This window comes from Mirounga angustirostris, unplaced genomic scaffold, assembly GCF_029215605.1.
Source record: "Mirounga angustirostris isolate CCGP_5_RB_7025 unplaced genomic scaffold, mMirAng1.0.hap1 SCAF_5, whole genome shotgun sequence".
NCBI lineage: Eukaryota > Metazoa > Chordata > Mammalia > Carnivora > Phocidae > Mirounga > Mirounga angustirostris.
Genome location: NW_026991713.1, coordinates 122999146 through 123022680, shown reverse-complemented (window position 1 = coordinate 123022680; position 23535 = coordinate 122999146). Strand labels below are relative to the sequence as shown.

Here is a 23535-nt window from a genome sequence, read left to right as displayed (position 1 = left end):
GGTACTTCCCTGTTTAGAAATGTTCTTAGATATTATTTACGATACTCAGGGAATTTCCTGATCTTGATAGTAAAGATGATACTAGGGGAGCAAGGTCAACCCACCTCTTCTGAACTCCAATCCTCAAGCCAAGGTCAGTATCACAGGATCCTGTGAGACTTCCAGTTTGAGAAATCTAGATAGCTAGCCTTGCATGGTGGTTTCCAAAGGAATACTGTCACTCGTCGCTGAATGTTGCAAACTACCTTTTGTCTAAAATGTCTATATGTCAGTCCTCAAATTCACTCGTGAGTCTCCTGATTTTCATTTTTCTGCTTCTAAATTCCTTTCTCTTCATGACTCATTTGGGGGCAGTTGCTGTATTCTTTGGAAGTTTATTCTGTTGTTTTGTTTTGTGTTTTGTTTTAAGTCTGGATCTCTCTTCAATTATGATGGATGTATATTTATCTAGTTAATGCTTTTTCTTTGTTAGAGAGTCTGATCTCCCAAAATGGACCTGAGAACATTATCAAGAACCGTTTGTCGTGGAGAACCCTAAGCTAAATACGTCATTTTCCCCTCGGTGTTTCTCCCGCTGCTTCGCTAGCGTAAGCAATCACTTGTAAGAAATGTGGCAGATATCCTATGAGATTCCAACTAGAATGAATCTTGACCTTGTTGCAAATTCCTACTGGCCAAGGAAAAGCCAGCATCCTGGCAGAAAGACAGGAAAGAAAATACTCTCGAGTTTCCTGGGGCTACTTCGTATAATCCAGGTCGCCTGCTCTCACGGCCTTTTGAGTAACTTCTAAACAAATAGGACTCTTTCACATAACAGCAACTTTAACTGTTGCTGGGCTCTGGGGCTGTGCCAGAGAAAATAGTCTTTTGTCATTTAAAGGGACGAAAACAAGGTTTAAAGACTCTGTAAAACAGGAAAGAAAATAAATAACAGTAACTAAAGGGTAAGGGTGGGGGAGAAATACTTTCATGCACTGGTTATTTACTAAATGCTGGAAATTTACCAGGCACCTTCTGAGCAGGGCTAATATGAAAAGATTAGCTACATTTTGCCTTGTTTGTTTATCTCAAAGAAATTGGGCATGTTATTTCAAACTCCCAGAAGAAAAAGAACTAGGAGCAAAAATGGGGCCATTAGTAATGAAGTCAGAAAGGCAGAAAGGCTTCACTAGGGAAATCTGCCAGCCTAAATTCTCCAAAGTGGTATTGCCTTATCCAAGCACACTAACTCTCAGAGGCACTGAATGGTTTCTAAAGAAAGTTAAGAATGAATGCAGGTCTGGGTGGCCAGAGGAAACTCATTCTGTTATAATGATCAGTGTCCTAGGATGGGTTTGTCCCAAGCAGAGGCTAAGACAAAGGCATTTGGGAAGGCAGTTCGCCCTGGAGGTGATCCCAGGGGCAGGAATGGAGGGCAGGTGGAGTGGAGCAGAAAATGACAGAAAGTCAAGAAGACGATGTATTTTTGTTAAGTCGACCACCACTATGGGCGATCCACCACACAAGGCCTTCTGGGTGTGGGGAGGCTCCTATTCCCATTGTTCAAAGCTAGCCCCACAAACATACCCCCCACACACGCCCTTTTCAGGTTATGCATGCTTAAGCACCAAGGGAATTCCCACCGCAGTCCCAAGCCATCACATTGGAGGAGCCCAGGGCAAGAGAAGGAGGAATGCAGGGTGGGCTGAAGCAAAGTTCTGTGCAAAACTAATCAACACCCCCTTGGAAATGGTCTCTGCAGCAGTGGCTGAGTGTCAGAGATGAGAGAATACGAGGAGCCCCTTCAGGGCAGGAGCCAGCCAAAAACTCAGGAAAGACTCAATACGTGATAGTTAGCAGAACACGCTCAAACCCAGTGGAAATATTTGATATTCAACCATCTCTGTCCTCCAGCACCCAACTTTGATTCTCCTCACTTTTCAGGCAGCACTCTGACTGACCTTCTTTCCTAGAAGGGCAACCCAGCTGTTCCCTGAGGGGTCTGCTTTGTCCTGGTCGGGCCATGTGTCCTGTGCTTGCCTGTTCCCCATTGTCATCAGACATGGAAGCACCAAGAAATGCTTCAAGGAACCCCTGGTTTCTAGATACGTTCCTTCCTCCATTGTGTAGCCATAACCGTACCTGCTCATGGTAGCCAGTGGCAATGACTCCCACCAGTTTCATAACATTTATCTCTGCTGGTCGATCTATTGGCAGAAAGAGCACAAGCGTACTCACAGGTTCAAGTTCAGTGGAAATGCTCCCTGGTGTATTCTCAAAAACAAAAATCTGTGATCTGACAGTGCTAAACTTTGCAGGAATAGGAAGCACAGATTCTATCAATGTAAGAGTTGGCAATGATGGTGTATCATTGTTTCAGGATTTTCTCTCATTTCTGCTGTTTTTATGATTCCCTTCCTTCTGTTCACCTTGCATTAATTTTCTGCTTCTTTTCTTCCTTTGTGACGTGGAATGACATCTCATTGATTTTAAATCTTTTCTTCTTTTCTAATCCAAGCATTGAAAGCTATAAATTTCCCTCTAAGCACTACTTTGCTGGATCCCATGTCTTAAAAGATCTGTTGTGTGTTCAGTACGGATCCCTTTGAAATGTCTTTAAATGTCTCATGTAACTTTTTTCTTATGGAGATATGGTGCCTAATCGCTCAATGTTTGTAACTTTTATAAGTAGCTCTTAGTTATTTTCATTTCTTCACTGTCAGAGAATATACTCTGTATTATTTTAGTCCTTTGAAATATTTTGGGGCATGTTCTATGGCCCAGTGTATGGTCCATCCTGGTAAATGCCCTCATATGCGTTTGGAAAGTCCATGAGTGCAGCATTTTTGGGTGTAGAGTTCTGTGAATGTCAGTTAAGTCAGACTGGTTGACGGCTTTATTCATATTCTCAAATTCCATACTGATTTTTTTCTCCACTTGTTCTGTTAATTAGGAGTGATGCTACAGTATACACCTGTGTTTGTGGGTTTCCCTATTTCTTTCTTGGTTTTATCAATTTTGCTTCACGCAGTTGAAGCTCTGTTACTTCATGCATGCCTATTTAGGATTGGCCTGTCCTCTTGATTGAATCGATACTTCTATCATGCGGGAAGATCCCTCTTTACCTCTGAGAAAACTCTTATGTCTTGAAGCTTCCTTTGTCTGATGTTCGTAGAGTCACATCTGCTTTTCTGCTTACTGTTGGCACAGAGTATCTTGGCCATCCTTTCGTCTTCCTCTGTCTATAGAAGGTAAGGCGTGACATCTTGATAGAGTATTTGAAGTTTAATGTAACAGAAATGTCTGATACAATCAATAATCCCAGGGATTAATAGGTTAGAATCCATTCATCTTGTCTATCCACTTTTTCCCAATTGTATTTATAACCAGATCTATCGGTTTGGTATGTTTTTTGTATTCCCATGTTTGCTACAAAGATTTCATGCAGATGTGTTCTATAGATAATGCTCCCTTCGCCAAGATACCCCTGTCCTCTTCTTGGGGACCTGTGAATATGTTATCTTACATATCAAAAGAGACTTTGCAGGTGTGATTAAGGTTTAGGACTTTGAGATGGGGAGATTAGCCTGGATTTTCTGAGTGGTCACGTTCTAATCACGTGAGTCCTTAAAAATGGGAAACCTTCCCCAGCTGTAGTCAGAGAGAGATGTGATGGTGTAAGGAAGGTCAGAAATATGTGGCACTGTGACTGACGATGGAGGAGGAGGGCCAGTCGCCAAGGAATGCCAGCCACCTCTAGAAGCTGGAAAAGGCAAGGAAACAGATTCTGCCCAGGAGCCTCCAAAAGGAACACAGCCCTGCTGACATGTTGATTTTAGCCCCGTGAGACCCTTGCCAGATTTCTGACCTATAGAACTGTTAGATAACAAACTTGTCTTGTTTTAAGCCCCTAGATTAGTTGTCATTTGTTAACAGCAACCAGAGAAAACTAACATATCCCTACTACTACTCCCTAACTACTAACCCTGGGGTAGATGTGCTTGGGAAGAGAGGCCACTATGTAGGACGGTCCCATTCTACTTGAGAACCGAGAGTTCCTTCTAAGAAAATTCTCAGAACTAAAAAAGTCCAGAGGATTTCTCATATTCACCTTCTCTAAAGTCTACAGACTTTCTCAACTAGAAGGAAAAGACAAGCCTTGGAAGTATAATTTTTCAGTTTGGGTAAGAGAGACTTTATTTTTGATAAATACGATTTATTATTTAAAGAATAAATTAACTCATTTTAAAGAATATAAGAGATTATGGCAAGGAAAGGCTTATTTTGGATCTGAAACAAGTTTCAGACCTTTAGGCATTTTTCCTAAGGTTTTAGATCCTGCAAAACTGTTTCCATAACAACGAGCCCATAGAAACTTCAAGAGGCTATCACCACAGATAGAACTAGAGAAGTCCCTAGAATTGGCAAAACTGGACAACTGCCCAGGACCCCAGTACATGGATAGCACCCAAGCTGATAATGGAGAAGTTGTAACTCTGAGAGGTAGGTGGTAGAGAAGAAAGAGCTGAGCTCACCAGTTTACGTCAAAACAAAATGAGACGAAACTCGGGTGCCCCCTCCATGTACATCATGGCCATCTAGTTGAGAATAGACCTTCTTTCCAGCCCCCTCCTCAACCAATCTCCCTAACTATGTAGTTCTCTGGATCTTTCTCCCTTCCCTCTGTGCTTGTTTGTTTGTTTGAAGGGATGCTCTTTTAAAACAGTTCTTCCTCTTCCAGATTATTACTAATGCTCCTCCAATCTTGATTTCATTCAATCTTGAAACTGCAAGATTGAAGAGCAGTCGCATAGAGTACCTTGTGTATCTGTCCCCTCTAAGAAGTGTCTTCTTGATGTAATATCATAACCAGATTTTGCCTGGAGGCTTTTCCAATTTCCAGATAATTTTCCTTGAGTGAAAGGCAGGATAAGAATATTTTGATTCCAAACTTAAGATCCTCTGCTTTGAAAATAAATCCACACACACAAAAGTAAGATCTAGGTGTTAAACCCAGTCAATAAATAGGATTATCAGTAGTCAGATGAAGAGCATCCATTGGCTTCTCTATGTTTATTTTAATTCAGCGAATTTAATAGCTTCAAGATAGTGAATTGGGTGAAAAGAATGTAAATTGACTGACAAAACAGCTAACTTTCTAGCAAGGCTTCTCAGCTTTTCTTAATCACATGACTACAAAATTAAACTAAAATAGACTCCTATGCTTTTAGGATATTGATCCTATTCCCACTTCCCCATTATTCTTTATCTTCCAATTTATTGATTTTGATGGAATCATGCTTTCTCAGAGAAAGCTAGTTATATCCAATGCAATTTAGTCAATAATCTACAATCACCAAGTTGGTCCTAGTAAAAGAGTCCTTTCTCCCTCCAAAAAACTAGTAAGCTATCTTTTCTTTGAAGTTTGACAATACCTAGGTGTGATACCCTTTAAACAATATGCTTCCATAAAAGGAGATATTTTATTTGAAAGACATATAAAATAACCTTGATATACATATTTTCTTTCAACAAATATTGTACTTGAAATCAAGAAGTACAACTCACATCATTTAAAATACACTTTTTCTGTGGAAAAAAATGACAAGCATTTAAAAACCATTTCAGGCAGCAAAAGTAATATAATTTAACATGCAAAATTACTTCTTCACAAAAGCAAGAAGTATGAATCATTCTTACCAACAATTTTGAAAGATTTTTATTCTCTTTCTCTATAAATCAGTCAAACTCTATGCTTAGATGTTTTCTACTGAGAAAATGACTAATAGACCCAATTTTGATAAATGTGCCCTGTGATTTTAAAAAAATTGACTACCAGAAATGTTTGTATTTTTGTTCCTTGTATTTTTTTTTTTCCTTCTAGCCAGTCTCTTAAACCATGCACACACATCTTCCAAAGTTATCCATTTCTTAGGAAAATACTAAAGATGACTAATGACTCTCTTTCCTGAGCTATACAATTAAGAATTTGTCTAACTGAATCACTTCCCCTAAGGAAAAAATGGAGAAGTGAACTATTAAATACAAGTTAAAAGCAGGTAATATCCTTGTCTCTCGGAATTGTGTTTGGTCTTTGTCTTACAACTCAGTTTTCAAAAGAGATTTTCATTTATTTTCTGATGTAAACTGCTTCATAAATTCCCTTGGGAAGATAAGATCGGGAAATTAGAAGTCTATAGTATCCTGTGTTTGAATTTTTTTAAAAAAGATTTTATTTATTCATGAGAGACAAAGAGAGGCAGAGGGAGAAGCAGGCTCCCTGTGGAGCAAGGAGCCCAATGCAGGACTCGATCCCAGGACCCTGGGATCATGACCTGAGCCGAAGGCAGATGCTTAACCAACTGAGCCACTCAGGTGCCCCTCCTGTGTTTGAATTTTTAAATAAAATACCTAATGCTGAATTTTAAAAGATAAGCCTCCTCTTTGGTACCTTCACCTTGGTGATCCCAGGTACGCTGAAAGCTGTAGTCCTTGCTTTCTTTCCTTGCAAAGGAAAATTAAAACTGCTGTATTAAGTTGTTTTGTGAAGAGAGCTACTAATTTAAAAAGACTTGAATTCAAAACAGGACTTGTGTCAATGGGAACAAATCTCCCAATTTTTGGATATTGTCGAGTCAACATAGTGATCTGTGTTGAGGGTGTTATTATTAGTAATCAAATATGATGCTAAAATAGAATGCACTTTTTTTTGTCATATAGAATCTGTGAATTTTATTTCAAGACAGTATTATTATTCCGGCAACTGCTTTTACCCCCATGGAATTTTTAATTCTGTTACAATTAACATACAGTGTTCTATCAGTTTCCAGTGTACAATATAGTGATTTAACAATTCTATATATCATCCAGTGCTCACCTTGATAAGTGTGCTCTTTAATCCCTTTCACCTATTTCACCCATTCCCCACTCTCTTCCCCTCTGGTAACTGTCAGTTTGTTCTCTCTGTTTAAGAGTCTGGTTTTTTGTTTCTCTCTCTCTCTCTCTCTCTCTCTCTCTCTCTTTTTTTTTTTGTTCATTTTGTTTCTTAAATGTCACATACGAGTGAAATCATATAGTATTTTTCTCTGACTGACTTATTTCAGTCAGCATTATACCCTCGAGAATCCATCCATGGTGTTGCAAATGGCAAGATTTCATCCTCTTTTATAGCTGAGTGATATTCCATTGTGTGTATAGACCACATCGTCTTCATCCATTCATCTTTGGATGGATGAGTTGCTTCCATAATCTGACTATTGTAAATAATGCTGCAATAAACATAGAGGTGCATATATCTTTTCAAATTAGTGTTTTTGTATTCTTTGGGTAAATACCCAGTAGTGGAATTACTGATCATATGGTAATCTTATTTTTAATTTTTTGAGGGATTCCATACTGTTTTCTACATTCCCACCAATGGCGCACAAGTGATCCTTTTTCTTCACATCCTCACCACACTTGTTGTTTCTTGTGTTTTTTATTTTAGCCATTCTGACAGGTGTGAAGTGATATCTCACTGTGGTTTTGATTTGCATTTCCCTGGTAATTAGTGATGTTGAGCATCTTTTCATGTGTCTGTTGGCCATCTGGATGTCTTCTTTGGAAAAATGTCTGTTCATATCTTCTGCCCATAAAATAGAACATACTTCTAACCTCCTTTACATTGCTGTCAAAAGAAATGACTAAGAGAATGAATTCAATAAAACAAAAGAGAAAATATATAACAAAAGGATAGATTAGGTTGAAACCACACCCAAACTTTAACTGAATTAAAGTCTTAGGAGATTGTTAGAGGCAAGAATTGATGGAATATTTTTCAGGAAATATTCCAAAGAAAATTTTCATCTTCCAGAATATTGTAGAAAGAGAAATCCAGCAGGGCCCTCCTGAGGTTTTGTAGCTGATAAAACCTCATTCTGTGGATAGCCAACCTTCCCCAACCAATTGCAGCCAGGGAGTCAGCCAGGTTCCTTCAAGGAAAGGAGACATAGACTTCCCTCCATCATGTAATAGCTGACAATCACAAAGAAATTTGAAGTAGTCCACACTGCAGACTATCAAAAAAAGGATTCTAATTCTCTAGAAATGGACTATGTTATGGGTAAATTTCTTAATCCCTTTGGGCTGCTATAATTAAAAAAACATAGACTGGGTGGCTTGAACAAACATTTCTTCTCACAATTCTGGAGGCTGGGAAATCCAAGATCCAGGTGCTGGCAGATTTGGTATCTGGTGAGAACCTGCTTCCTGGTTTGCAGATGGCTGTTCTGCTGTGTCCTCACATGGTGGAGTGCAGGGAGAAGCAAGGTGTCTCAGGACTCTGATAAGGGCACTCATCCCATTCAGGAGGGCTTCGTTCTCATGACTTCATCGAAAGCCCCACTTCCTAATACCATCACACTGGGGCATAGGGTTTCAACATGCAAATTTTGAGGGAAAGAAAACATTCAGTCCATAATATCTATGCTCCAGGACTTTGAGATCTAAACGTAACACGTTTCTCACTGCAAAGTGATAATGATGAATCCTTACCAGGCAATGAATGACACCTCTTCCTATCACATAGTTTCTTGGATGTAATTAAATACTGCTTATTGTAATATTATAATAAGCTAAAGAGTTAAAGCAATTGTGAAACCTTGGAGAGTGTGTGTGTGTGTGTGTGTGTGTGTGGTGTTTATTATGGTAAGATACACATAACATGAAATTTACCATTTTAGGGACACCTGGGTGGCTCAGTTGGTTAAGCGTCTGCCTCTGGATTGGGTCATGATCCCAGAGTCCTGGGATCGAGTCCCACATCAGGCTCCTTGCTCATCGGGGAATCTGCTTCTCCCTCTGCCTGTTCCTCCCCCTCCTTGTGCTTGATCTCTTTCTCTCTCTGACAAATAAATGAATAAAATCTTTAAAAGAAATCTATTTTAACCATTTGAAGTGTATAATTTAATGACATTAAGTATATTCACATTGTTGTACAACCATCATTTAAAAACTTTTTTCACCTTCCCAAATTGAAACTCCATACTCATTAAACACTAACTCCCCATTATTCCTGCCCCTACTCTCTGGCGTCCACCTGTTTGCTTTCTGTCTCTATGAATTTGACTACTCTAGGTACCTCATTTAAGTGGAATCATAGAGTATTGGTCTTTTTGTGACTGGTTCATTTTACTTAGCATGAGATCTTCAAGGTTGATCAATGTCAGCATGTGTCAGAATTTCTTTCCTTTTTAATGCTGAGTAATATTCCATTGTGTGTACACACAACATTTTACTTATGCATTTATCCATCAATGGACACAGAGTTGCTTTCACCTCTTGGTTACTGTGACTAATGTTGCTATGAACATGGGTGTACAAATAGATCTTGAAGTCCCTGCTTTCAGTTCTTTTATGTATATATCCAGAAGTGGAGTTGCTGAATCATATAGTAATTCTAATTTTACTTATTTGTTTTTCACAGTGGCTGCATCATTTTACCCTCCCAGTATCTCTGCATCTTCACCAACACTTGTTATAGTCTGTCATTTTGAAAATAACAATCCTAATGGATGTGAAGTGGTATCTCGTTGTTTTCATTTGCATTTCCTGAATGATTAGTGATGTTCTTTAGCATCATTTCATGTGCTTATTGACCATTTGTATATTTTCTTTGGGAAAAAATGTGTATTCAAGTCCTTTGATAATTTTGTTTAGATTTTTGTGTGAGTGAGTTGTAGGAGTTCTTTACATATTCTAGATATTAACCTCAGATATGTGATTTACAGATACTTCCTCCTATTCCATGTGTTCCCTTTTCACTCTGTTTATAATATCCTTTGATGCATAAAAGTTTTTCATGTTGGTAAAATCATATTTTTTTAAAAAGATTTTATTTATTTATTTGACAGAGAGAGAGAACAATAGCAGGGAACACAAGCAGGGGGAGTGGGAGAGGGAGAAGCAGGCTTCCCGCCAAGCAGGGAGCCCGATGTGGGGCTCGATCCCAGGACCCTGGGATCATGACCTGAGCCGAAGGCAGACGCTTAACGACTGAGCCACCCAGGCGCCCGGTAAAATCATATTTAAGCTATTTTTTTCTAATGTTTTCTTCCCTGAGCTTCTAATGACATATCCAAGAAACCATTGCCAAATCCAATGTTATGAAGATTTCTGCCTACGTTTTCTTGTAAAGGTTTTATAGTTTTAGGTCTTACATTTAGGTCTTTGATCCATTTTGAGTGAATTTTTGTATATGGTGTAAGGTAAGAGTCCAATTTCATCTTCTTGCATGTGGATATCCAGTTTTCCCAATTCCACATGGTGAAAGGGCTGTTCTTTCCTTACTGAATTGTCTCTCGGCACTCTTTTCAAAATCAATTGCCTGTGTTTGCAAGAATTCATTTCTGGACTCTTTATTGTATTCTATTGGTCTGTATGTCTGCTTTATGCCAGGACCACACTCTTAATTATTGTAGCTTTGTGGTTAAGTTTGAAACCAGAAAGAGTGAGACCTTGAACTTCATTCTTTTTCAAGATTGTTTTGGTTATTCAGGGTCTCTTGAGATTTTTTTTAATTAATTTTAAGATGGGTTTTTCTATTTCTGTAAAAAAAATCATTAAGAATTTGATAGGAGTTGCATTAAATCTGTAGATCACTTTACCTACTATTGATATCCAAGCAATATTAAGTCTTCCAATCCATGAACATGGGATGTCTTTCCCTTTATTTGTACCTTCTTGGTTAAGTTTGTTCCTAAGTATTTTATTCTTTTTGATGCTATTGCAGGTGAAATAGTTTTCTTAATATCCTTCCTTTTCAAAGTGTTCATTATTTGTGTATAGAAACACAGCAGATTTTTGTGTTGATTTTGTATCATACAACTGCTGAATTTTTTTTTTTTTTTTAAAGATTTTATTTGACAGACACAGTGAGAGAGGGAACACAAGCAGGGGAAGTGGGAGAGGGAGAAGCAGGGTTCCTGCTGAGCAGGGAGCCAGGTGCGGGGCTCTATCCCAGGACCCTGGGATCACGACCTGAGCCGAAGGCAGACGCTTAACGACTGAGCCACCCAGGCGCCCCACAACTGCTGAATTTTTAATTGCATTTTAACATCTCAGAAGTAGAAAAGGTATTGGCACTGGGCAACAAATTTTTATTTATCAGAAGGATATGTTTCATAAGCAGTAATTTTTAAATGTAATATAGTGAATACAATTGTTTAAGTTAAAGACATTTACAAGTCAGGGAAGAAAACATTAGAAAAAAATAATCATTAATCACATGAGCTCATTTCTCTCATTTTGTTTTTTAACTCACTAGAAACAGAAATCTGCCTCAATGTTATCCATTTTTTTCTCTTCTTCCTCAATTATAGTTGTATGAGTAGATAAACATGCATTGTTGAGAATATGTAAAGAAAAGAAATCTTTACTTTTTCCAAAAGTTAGAAGGGATGAAGACTGTATGACAAATTTGATCCTTGTGTGATTTTTTCTTTAGTAGAGCAGCTTCCTTTTTAAATTTATGAAGTCTGTGACAGTGAATGCCAGATACAATCTTGTTTACTCATTAGGACTAACATAGGTTGTTTAAAATTCAGTTCATCTAAAGTTTATTGAAAGCATGAGATGATCTCTTCTATGAAGAAACAACCTATGTATGGCTTCACGTTGTCAACAGTCTGGGAGAAAAGCAAAAAAGTCCTGTGATTGTTTCTGTGGTTAAATACTTACTAAAACAAGTAAGTTGGTCAGCTGACAGATGAGAGAAGAAAGACAAACAAAAATCAGGCTATCTTTTTATTGGATATATTAAGGCCAACAGTCTTTCTAATTTATAATTTTTCAGCAAGTTGTGATCTCATGGATGACTTCCTCAGAAAATTTTCTTGGAGACAGCATATGTATAAAGGATCATAAAGACTGAGTGTTCGATTTTGCAAACACTGTGTGAACTTGTGGGTGTCATTAAGAACCATAATAAACCTATCTACCTACCTATTTAATGGAAAAACTCCTACATGTCTCTTTGTAATCATTTTTTAGATAACATGTTATTTGTGAATAATTATCAAATAACCCTTCAAAAGATCCAAAGAAAAATTAATTGATTGCCTTATTAACATTGTCGTGAATATGTGGATGAGTGAATATTCAAAGCTAATTTTTTTTCTCATGCATTTGACAATATACAGATGTTCCAGTGCCTCTTTCTAGCAATGATGATCATTTGCAAAAAATCTAGATATATTACTGGTATAAGACTGTGGAAAATATTTGGAAAAAAATCCTCTGTCCTGAGTATAAATAGAAGACTTTGAAATGGCACTATCTAGTTTGACCTATGTCACTAAACAGTTCAGTAACTCAAAATATGCTTTAGTTTTTCCTTCTTCTTTTCCTTTTTTTTTTCTATTTTTAGAATAATAGGAATGTGAGAGTGGAACAGAAGAAATACAAAATGATCCATAACCATTATAATTCTTCTCCCAGTGGGCCTATACTTCCTGCTAAGAGTGTTTCTTTAATTTATCTAGTGACAGGGGTGCCTGGGTGGCTCAGTCGGTTAAGCATCTGACTTTGGCTCCGATCATGATCTCAGGGTCCTGGGATTGAGCTCTGCTTCGGGCTCCCTGCTCAGCAGGGAGTATGCTTCTCACTCTACCCCTCCCCCCATCATGCTCTCTCTCTCTCTCTCAAATAAATAAAACCTTTAAAAAAATTTATCTAGTGACTTAGATGATCAGCTTTTTTTTTGGTCTATACTATCTGCAGTGGTGGCCACTGCTCATGTATGGCTATCCCATCAAGCCTTGAAATGTGGTTAGTATAACTGGGAAATGGAATTTTTTTAATTAAAAATTAATTAAAAAAATATTTTTTTAGGGCAGTTTGAGGTTAATGACAAAATTGAATAGAAAGTACAGAGAATTCCTAAATAACATCTGACCTATACATGCATGCCTCCCCCACTCTCAACATCCCACACCACAGAGGTACATTTATTATAACTGATGAAACTATATTGACATTATTATCAGCCAAAGTCTGTAGTTTACATTTGGATTCATGTGTGATGGTGTACATTCTATGTGTTTTGACAAGTGACATATACCACACTTGTAATATCATATAGAATATTTCCCCTGCCCTAAAAATCCTCTGTATTCTGCCTCTTCATCCCTCCTTTTCTGCTAACCCCTAGAAACCACTAATCTTTTTTTTTATCTCTGTAGTTTTGCCTTTTCCAGACGTAATGTAGTTGGAATCATACAATATATACCTTTTGAAATTGGCTTCTTTCACTTAGTAATATGCTTTAAGTTTCCTCCACATTGTTCTGTGGCTTGATAGGTCATTTCTTTTTAGCACTAAATAATATTGTCTGGATGTACCACAGTGCATTTATCCATTCTCTTACTGAAGAACATCTTGGTTGCTTCCAGGTTTGGGCAATTATGAATAAAGCTGCTATAAATATCCGTGTGCGGGTTTTTGTATGAACCTAAGTTTTTTATATATTTAGGAGAATACCAAGGAGTGTAATCACTGAATCATATGATAAGAATATGGCTAGTTTTATAAAAGATTTCCAAATGTCTTCCAAAGTGATTGTACCATTTTGCATTCCCACCAGCAATAAATGAGAGTTCCTATTGCTCCAGATCCTTGTCAGCATTTAGTGTTGTCAACGTTTGGATTTTGGCCATGCTAGTAGTTGTGTAGAGATATCTCATTGCTGTTTTCACTTGAAATTTGCTAGTGACATATCATGTTGAACACCTTTTAATATGCTTATTTGCCATCTGTGTACCTTCCTTGGAGAGGTGTGTCTATTCAGGTCTTTTAACCATTTTTTTAAAAACTGGGTTTCTTATTTATGTGTTTTAAGAGTTCTTTGTATGTTTTGGATAGCAGTCTTTTATCAATATGTCTTTTGCAAAAATTTTTTTCCAGTCTCTGGTTTATCTTTTCATTTTCTTGACATTGTCTTTCACAGAGAAGAAAATTTAATTCTAAAGAGATCAGTTTATCAATTATTTCTTTCATGAATCATGTCTCTGGTATTATATTTTAAAAGGCATCCCTGTACCCAACATCATCTGTTTTCTCCTTTGTTATCTTCTAGGATTTTTATGGTTTTGTGTTTTCCATTTAGACCTATGATTCTTCTTGACTTAATTTTTGTGAAGGGTAGAAGTTCTGTGTAAAGATTCATTATAGGGTTGTTTTTTGGTTTTTGTTTTTTTTTAACATGTGGATGTCTGATAATTCCAACACCATTTATTGAAAAGACTATCTTTGTTCCATTTTATTATTTTTGCTCCTTTGTCAAAGACCAGTTGACTATATTTATGTGGTTCTATTTCTGGCCTCTTTATTCCATTCCATTGATCTGTTTCTCTGTTCTTTCACCATTTCCACACTGTTGTGATAATTTTATAGTAATTCTTGAAGACTGATAGTGTCAACTCTCCAACTTCATTCTTCTCATTCAGTATTATGGTGGCCATTCTGGGTCTCTTGCCTCTTCATATAAACTCTGGAATCAGTTTGCCAATATCCATGAAATAACTTGCTGAGATTTTGAATGGGGTTGTGTTGAATATATAGAAGAACTGACATCTTGACAATATTGAGTTTTCCTGCCCATGAACATGGAATATCTCTAGATTTATTTAGTTTTTCCTTGATGTCTTTTACTAGAATTTTATACTTTTTCTCATATAGATTTATACTTGGGTATAGCACTATTTTGGGGGCTAATATAAATGGTAATGTGTTTTTAATTCAAATTCCACTTGTTCATTTTCCTCATATGTAAGAATTGACTTTTGTATATTAACTTTGTATCTTGCAACCTTGCTATAAGCACTTATTAGTTCTAGGAGGGTTTGTTTTTATCATTCTTTTGGATTTTATACATAGATGGCCTTTTTTGGTATTCTTTTCATTTCCTTTTATTCTCTTACTGCACTCACTAGGACTTCCAATTTGATGTTGAAAAACAGTTGTGGGAGGGGACATCCTTGTTTGTCCCTGATCCTAGCAGTAAATTTTCTAGTTTCTCACCATTGGGCATGATGTTACCTGTAGGGTTTTTTTTGTTACAGATGATCATGATGATTTTGAGGAAGTTTCTCTCTTTTCTTAGTTTGCTGGGAGTTTTTATCATAAATGGGTGTTGAATTTTGCCAATGCTTTTTATGCATCTATTGATATCTTCTTTAGCCTGTTGATGTTGCAATGTAGATCACAGTAATTGATTGTGGAATGTTGAACCAGCCTTATATAATTGGATATATCCCACTTGATTATGGTGTATAATTCTTTTTATGTATTGTTGGATTCGATTTGCTAATATTTTGAGAAGTTTTGCATCTCTGTTCATAAGAAATATTGCTCTATAGTTTTTATATAATGCCTTTAGTTTCTATATTAAGACATTGCTGGCCTCACAGAATGAGTTGGGAAGTATTCCCTCTGCTTCTATCTTCTGGAAAAGATTGTAGAGAATTAGTATGATTTCTTCCTGTTTGGTTGAATTCACTGGTGAATAACCTTTTTGAAGGTTATTAATTATTGATTCAATTTTATCCTGCTTGCTATTCCTTGAGCTCCTTGCATCTGTGATTTGGTACCTGACATTAATTTGGGAGAAATTCACAGCCATTATTGCTTCTGATATTGCTTCAGTTTTTTTCTCTCTTTCTTTTTTCTGGTATGATATTACACCTTTCCCCCCATGGTTTGGATATTGTGTTTTAGGGGGGTCTTTTTAGTCATTTTTCTCTCTGATTTTCAATTTTGAAAGTTCCTGCTGTCATAACTTCAAACTCAAGAGTTTTTCCTCAGCCATGTCTAATCTACTAACAAGCCCTTCATTCTTCATTTCTCTTGCAGTATTTTTGATCTCTAACATTTTTTTTTATTCTTTCTTAGAATTTCCATCTCTCCATTTATATTATCTTTGATTGCTTATGTTGTCTACTTTTCCCATTAAAGCCTTTACCATATCAATCATAGTTTTTTTGTTTTGTTTTGTTTTAAGTTCCTGGTCTGATAATGCCAACTTTCCTGCTGTATCTGACTCTGGTTCTCATGGTTGTTCAGTCTCTTCAAACTGTGTTTTTTGCCTTCACATAATTCATGTTATTTTTGTTGAAAGGATGACATGATGTACTGGGTAAAAGGAACTGTGGTAAATAGTCCTTTAATAATATAGTAATAAGGTATGGGGAAAGGGGAAGCACTATATAGTTCTTTGATTGGGTCTTGGTCTTTTGGTGAGCTGGTGCTCCCAGATGGTGAATTTATTGTCTCCTCCCCCTTTAGGTGGAAGAGAATGGCTAGAGGCGGGTGAATTTGAGTATTTCCCTTCCCTAGGCAGGATAAAGTCTAATAAAACCCCAGCAGGTTAGGCTCTGATAAAATAGTTTCTCCTAAGGGAAGTCCTTGTTAAGATCAGAATCCTCTGGCATATTTCAAAATGGCTCCTTTATCTTCCTCCAGATGAAAGCATGAAGGGATTTCCCCCCAATACTCACTGTGAAAATTCAGTAGAGCTCCTGGCAGAAAAATCCACAAAAGTGTGGATTAAGACTTAAGACTGGGTCCCCTTAGATTTTTTTAACTTTTAGGCTTACCTACACTAAATCTCTAGTAATTTGGCAATTACAGTTTATTTCTCTACCCTGGCACTGGTTTCCACAAAAGTTTCTGCTTGTAGGTTTCTGCTCAGGTAAGTCTGATTCTCTATATACACTTGTTTTTCTCTCCAGTGTTTGGGCCAGCCATTTGATCTCACTTTTCTGTCATTTCTGAGAAGAGTTGTCGATTTTTCAGTTTCTTCGTCTTTTTACTTGCTCTTGGGTGAATTAGTGACTTCTAATCTTGTATAACATACCAGAAACAAGAAGTCTTTGATATTAAATTTTTAAGTGTATAGTTTGCATATGCAAACAGATAATTGCAGATTTGCAAGCCAAATCATGACTTTCACTCATAAATTTCCATCTTGTTCTCAGATGTGGGTCTTCTGCAAGGACACAATTAAGCTTGTTACAAATGTGACAGTAAGAGCAGTGCATGGAATATGTGCCCCTAGAGAGATTAAGCATTATTAGGACAGCCTATAAAATAAGTTTCTGAGGTTTTCTCTCTCATCATATTTCTTAGGAACAAAAGTGGTTCCTTTTAGCAAATGTAAATGTATATGCCCAACTCAGTGTGCACAAAGGGTTTAAGGGATCTTCTGAAAAGAAGATGGTATAAGTCAGTTATCAAGGGAGGTTCATGAATGGAGAAGCAAATCATTTCTCTTGAAAGTTGATAATGCCAAAAACTATGCATTCCTGAGAGAGGAAAAATATTTGAATTACAATCTTAACCTTCAAAAGAGACATCGCCAAATGTCTTCAGCAAGTGAATGTTGAATATTTATATTTAAATTGTAAGTTTTTCATAATGAAAGGACTTAGTTTTTTTAGTGTTTTTTAGAAGCATTGGATGCTGAACTTTCTTTTTCAGTATGTACATTTATGATTCATACTGAAAGCAAATGTTGAAATATCTAATGAGAGATCTTTAACACCAACAAGAAACCAGTTTCAGATTACAGATGGAAGTAGACAGAGAAGGCTTTGCATGGCAAGACTCTGAAGCTTAGATGTGTAAGGAGAGACCAAAAATCTTAGTTCTAGAGAATGTTTTATAGATCATCCTCCTGTGTGATACGTCTTCCCTGGTATATAATTATTACATAGCGTATGACATTATAATTTTTCTGGTTTCTTTCCTGATGGGCTCTAACGTTCTCTGTGAGTATTCCTTTTAAAACTTTAGCTTGACTATGAATACAGTTATGGACACTGACTCAAGTGTAAATCATTTACTTAATATAACTTTCTAAAATGTTCAGAAATTCTAATTAGCAGTTGGCCATCATACCTACATCTCAGTTCGTTAGAATTATAGGGGTCATTATCTGCAGACAAGTCAGTCGCTGTGTAGACTTGGTGCATCTTGGGTAATTTCTCTCCTGTGTCTGATTCAAATTTGAAAACAAAACAAAACAATGCCATGATAAAAGACTACCTTTTAGGTAAAGATTTTCTTATTTCTTTTCCTTCTTTTTTAAATTTTTCTTGCCAGAAAATTACAATTCCTTGACTGTTATGTTTTGGCATCCACTGATTTGAGTTGGGGAACTTGCTAAACATTGCAGGTAAAAAAGAAAATTACTTTCTACCTCAAGGTTTCCAAGTTTCTGGCTGAAATCTAAAAAATATATCTCTTGGCTCTATCTCTGGGCAAAGGTGTTTTGCTAACATTTCTTCTCTTTTTTCCTGACCATTTTCTTCATTGTTAACATACTCTATCCATCATTTCACCCCCTCTAGTCTTAGGGTATAAATCAAGATCTATAAAATTGTTCAATAAAAGAATTTAATTGCCCTAGAGGAAAAGGGGACTTTTCTTTCTTGAAATCCAGGGGGAAATGGGAAGTAATAAAGCTGATGTCAGGAATATTTTTAAAAGAAAAAATGAAATATATACCCTTAAAAATTAATTCATATGGATGTTTATTTTCCTTCAAAATTTACTGGCCAAAATGATAAAAGAAAATATGAGCAGATTCAAAGTAAGTGAAATGCTGTAATCAGACGTGGTTGAGATTTGGCATTTTATATTTGTATCTTTTGGAAAGACTTCTTGTAAGACTCTCTGGCATTTTGGTGTATATCCAAGAGATATTATGATTTATATGTTCATCCATAATCATTCAGAAAGGAGCCAAGTATTGTCTCAAAAGTAAGCTTAGCTGGATTTTCTTCCCAAGCCCATTTATGTACAGACATGAAAAGATCAGATAGACCATCCAAATTAAGATGATCCATATCAGAATGAGACTCTCAAACTTTTTTCTGAAATGTTGATTTTCATTGTCCATTTTTATAGGCTTACAAAATTAGTCTTTTTTTTAATAGCTTTTTTCAAGTACATGTTGTCTGCCTTAAAAACAGAACCAATAACATAACTTTTATAACAAAAGCAGCATGATATCTATATGTTGCATAATATATTTTCATTATGTTTTCACATGCAATGACTTTTATGTCTAGTTGAACATTGTTAGCATTGATATTTACACTTTTTTCTAATTAGGTAGAAATGTGTCGGTCATTATAGAGATGAATTTCAGGTAGAGAGCTGGTCTTTACAGGCCTTTATATGTCCTTGTTAGAAGGTGGACGAGAGACAGTAAAGTATCCCCCAAACTGAGAAAGCATGGTGAAAACAGAAAATGAAGGAGACCACTCCATATAGTTCACACAAAATTTTATTCAGGGTAATTTATCGATGGGGGGGTAGGGCAGGCAATGATCCATGGCAGCGGTATAGTTATTCTCTGCAAAATCCAGACCTTAGTGCACAGATTATATAGAGGGGACACGCAGAAGGTCATTGTCATGAGATTCATATGCACCTCCAAGGGCTTGCATGCCCCTAACTGACAGCTAACTTTTAATTAGATCTTGGGCATCACCTGTGCATCAGGAAGGGGAAAGACTATGTTATCTCTAACAGATTCATGGGAGGCCAAAATAAGCTTCCCCTAATCCCAGCCTCAGTGGGCATTTCTAAGGTATGTATATTAATCTCCAAGGGGGCCAGAACACATAGCCCTAAGAGAGCTCACTGAACAAACATGAATACAATGGAGGGCCAAAGATGGGAGTCTGTATTGTCTGCGTTCCTACAGTCCTCTACAGTAATGAGATGAGCTGGCTTCTTGTCCTAGTTCTGACGTCACATCCATGTGACTTTGAGTAAGTCATTATCCTCCTTGAGCCATTGTTTCCTCCTAACTAAAAGGAGTTAATAATTTTGTCTCTTGCAGGATTATGAGGAGTAAATGGGGGTGCGGGATATAAGAAAGGGCATGATAAAACAGATGAAAATGAAAGTAAGCACTGCATAAGACCTTCAGCTTGAGCATCCTGAAGGACCTCAAGGAAAAAATGAGCTGCTAGGAGGCACACCTACATGGATGGCAAGATATTGTACAGCCAGTTATTTTGATTAAAAAGTGAAAAGCAGGGATCCTGCTGCAAAACTTCCCAGAAGATATTGCATTTATGTGAATGGTGGCTCCTGGAGCTGTAAAATATTCATGGTGTTTTCTTGTGGATAATGTCATCTACATACTCAAGAATCAAAGATTCTTGGTTTTCTTACTGGGAGTGTGGCCACTGACAGAGCCTGGAAACTCTTCTAAACACATTTATTCAATTTTATCATGTGTTACTATAAGCCAACAGCTGGTCTATAAACTTAGGCTGGTGAGAAAAACAATAGATCAAACACTTGTTTTTTAAAAATTGTGGCATTTTTTTGATTTAGTTGGGACAGAAACTTGTTTGAGATTATGAAGGAAGTCCAAAGACACTAACTTAATCTTTGCAGTTTTGTATCTTAAACATTTTGGCTATTAAATCTACCTAATCAAGACCTACTTCTTTCCAACCAAAGACCCTGAGTAGACGTTTGAGGCAAAGATGGAACTTAGAAAATGAGCTTTCTAAAATGTAGGTTAAGAAATTGATGGTTTGAAAATGTATCTCAAGTTCTACCTGTTGAATAGAACCGTTTTCACCACCATGCTTTGTATCTTGGCTGAAGTATTTTTCTCAACAATTCACTAAAAACAATCACGATGGTTCAGTCAGTTATTCCTATTTTAGGAGTATTTGCCCAAAAGAAATCTTTTTAGAAATTACTTCTATTTCATCAGAGATGAACACCCAGGTGGCACTAGACACAATAGACATAAGACGAGATGTTAATTCATCCACATCTTGAGGATGAATATTAATTACCTTGCTTGCAAAACAAGGAGAGGGAACTACACAATGTCTTAGTGTATTTGGAGATAAGGTTAGTCAAAGTTTGAGCCTTTATGTGACCAGAGATGGCATAATTATGTCTCACAGATGGTCTGATAGACAAATAATTGAGACAGAAGGAAACTGGTCACCTGTGTTGTCTGGCCTTGAAGTAAATGCTTGAAGGAAATTGCTTACAAACTGTTGAGACTCAGATGTATTGGGTACCTCCAATGCATGTATCTTGTTATTCCCTCAAGAGTACCATCGATTGCTAGCTCTTTGGGAATAGTCTATGGATTTTCAAAATGTCATTGTAAATTTATAATAGATAATGAACCATACAGGATTACTCTAAAGTAGTATGGCTAAACTTATGTTTAAACATGGCAGAAAAACATCAAAAGGACACATAATTTGTTTAAGGTTATCTACCCAGGACAGCATTTCTGGATCCTACTTTGCCTTTTGGCCCACTGCTCAGTGTTAGGGTGTGAGATAGCAGGTCACAATAATCCTAATCTTCATCTTGTCAATTTCTCTAATCAAACGGAGAAATATCTATCTCAAGCATACCCAAAGAGAACATTCAGGATGCTCTTGTACAGACATTAAAAAAAAACAAGTCAACCTAGAAAAAGAATACATCAACCATTTGACTGCCATAAATCTAAAACCCTGGCATATTTTATAGGTGTTACCTTTTTCTTGCTGTAAGTAATGCAGGAGTTCTCAACCAGAGGTGATTTTTTTTATCCCCCCAGGGGACATGTGACAACATCTGGAGACATTTGCGGTTGTCACAACTGGGGTCAGAGGTAACAGCTGACAACTGTCAGGTAGAAGCCAGGCATGCTGCTGAACATCCTTTAACACACACAAGAGCCCCATAACAAAGAATTATCCAACCTGAAATGTCAATAATGTCATGGTCCGGTGACGTCTTGCCTTCATGTTGACCTAAGCCGGTTTTCCAATAGAAATGACTATGTCATGCAAAAGATATAGTCACTCTCACCTTCTTAGGATGAGGGATTCAAAGGAACATGGGACGGAAACACCACGAGGATGAAAGCTACAGCATAGGGAATACCGTCCATGGTATTCTAGCCTTGTAAGGTGACCAACTGTCGCTACATCTGTGGTGAGCGCACAATGTATAGAGATGTGAAATCACTATGTTGTACACTCAAAACTAAGGTAACAATGTCAACTATACTTCAACTAAAAAAAATAAATACAAAGAGATTTTTAAAAAGGAACATGTTGAGGTGCTTTTCCCCCGGATGCTCACAAGAACGTTTTCTTCTACATGGTATTAAAGCCATTCCACTAACCATACAGCTGCCTCTTGCCTCTCCAAGAGTAAAACACAGCTCTAGCGCGTGATGTCTTTATTGTCCTAAAGGTCAGGAAGACCTTGGTGACCTCTTTGGTGATCTCTTTGAAAGGAAACAAATATATGCTTTGTAACAACAAGTATATTTAGCGGCTTCATAAACCTAACAGAACAGTCAAAAATAATACTTTATATCTACTATCTATTTACATTTAAGCACTCTCTGAAAACAAAAGTAAGAAGGGTTGGGTTGGCTTTCAGCTGATAACTGTCATTTTAAGACTTCTGGCAACACTAGGATCCTTCTAATTACAGTCGAATGATTTAATTTATCTTATACTTTTAAATTTTGGTCAAGAGTAGGTATTAAGCATTTTGTAACTGTTTTGGGAATTTGAAAGGTTATTAAGTTCTGAATAACAGAGTCTCTCATGTTTTCCCACCAAACTTTTCCCAGCAGTGAGTATATCTGGATCTTATTCTGGTTTTTTATTCTTTTTTTAGCTTCCTGAAATGACTCATGTTCAAACACGGCGACCCTGGTTGATGTTTCTCCTGCAGAACTTTGGATTGACCCTAGGTTGGCTTTCTCTCTTACTGTTGGCTATATATGAACAAAATATTAAAATATAAGTTAAAGAGTATCAAAATCCTTCAAAAGCGAATTTATACGGCTTAATTTTGTTTCTTTTGTTGTACTCTAGAGTGGCTGGTAAATTAAGCATTTTTATCTTCGAGGAAGGGTGTGTGTTATTTAGTTCATTAACTTATTAATTTTATGATGCACTTTTGTCTTAGGATATAAATGTCAGGTTGTCCTCAATTAAAATTTTGGTATCAGTACCCAGCACCATGATGGAACTCCTATCTTTTTGAGTAATTAGCAAATTCTAAATTAATGCTGGTAAACTTTCAAACAATATTGTTTTGCTAACAAAGAATGTTTGTAGTGTTTGAAGTGGACAGACGCCTGCTGGGATCAAATCGGCGGCAACTTCTTTGATGTCAATAATATTTTTCTTCTTGTAAGACGAGAAACCATAAGCAAAATAAATTACAAATAAATGTAATAAAGTCTCGTGTTAATGTGATGATTTGTATGACCTTCTCTTACTGGGTGTCAGATTCTGAGTCAATTCTTGGAAAACCAATATAACAGTTCACCTGGAAGCATTACCCACTGGCTCATAAATGCTTATAAATCAGCAAATTCAGGAAGCCTAAAGGATAATAGATCGGCATTCTTTCTAATCACCAAATAAAATCTGTTCTAGGTAAGGAGAAATGGAAACAAAAAGGGAAGTTAAGAATTTTTTTAAATTCATAAAGCTAGAGTCATAGCTCTCA

General features: G+C 36.8%; 1 protein-coding gene across 1 annotated transcript in view; it reads left to right on the top strand.

Moving 5' to 3' along the window:
- SLC39A12 (solute carrier family 39 member 12) overlaps nt 1-23264 on the top strand; it is a 71746-nt gene extending 48482 nt beyond the window's left edge. The window contains exon 13 of the mRNA XM_045874326.2: nt 22693-23264. Within this exon, the coding sequence (XP_045730282.1) occupies nt 22693-22821 (129 nt within the window). The 3' untranslated portion in view covers nt 22822-23264. The remainder of the gene's footprint in view (nt 1-22692) is intronic.
- Nucleotides 23265-23535: the final 271 nt, after the last annotated feature.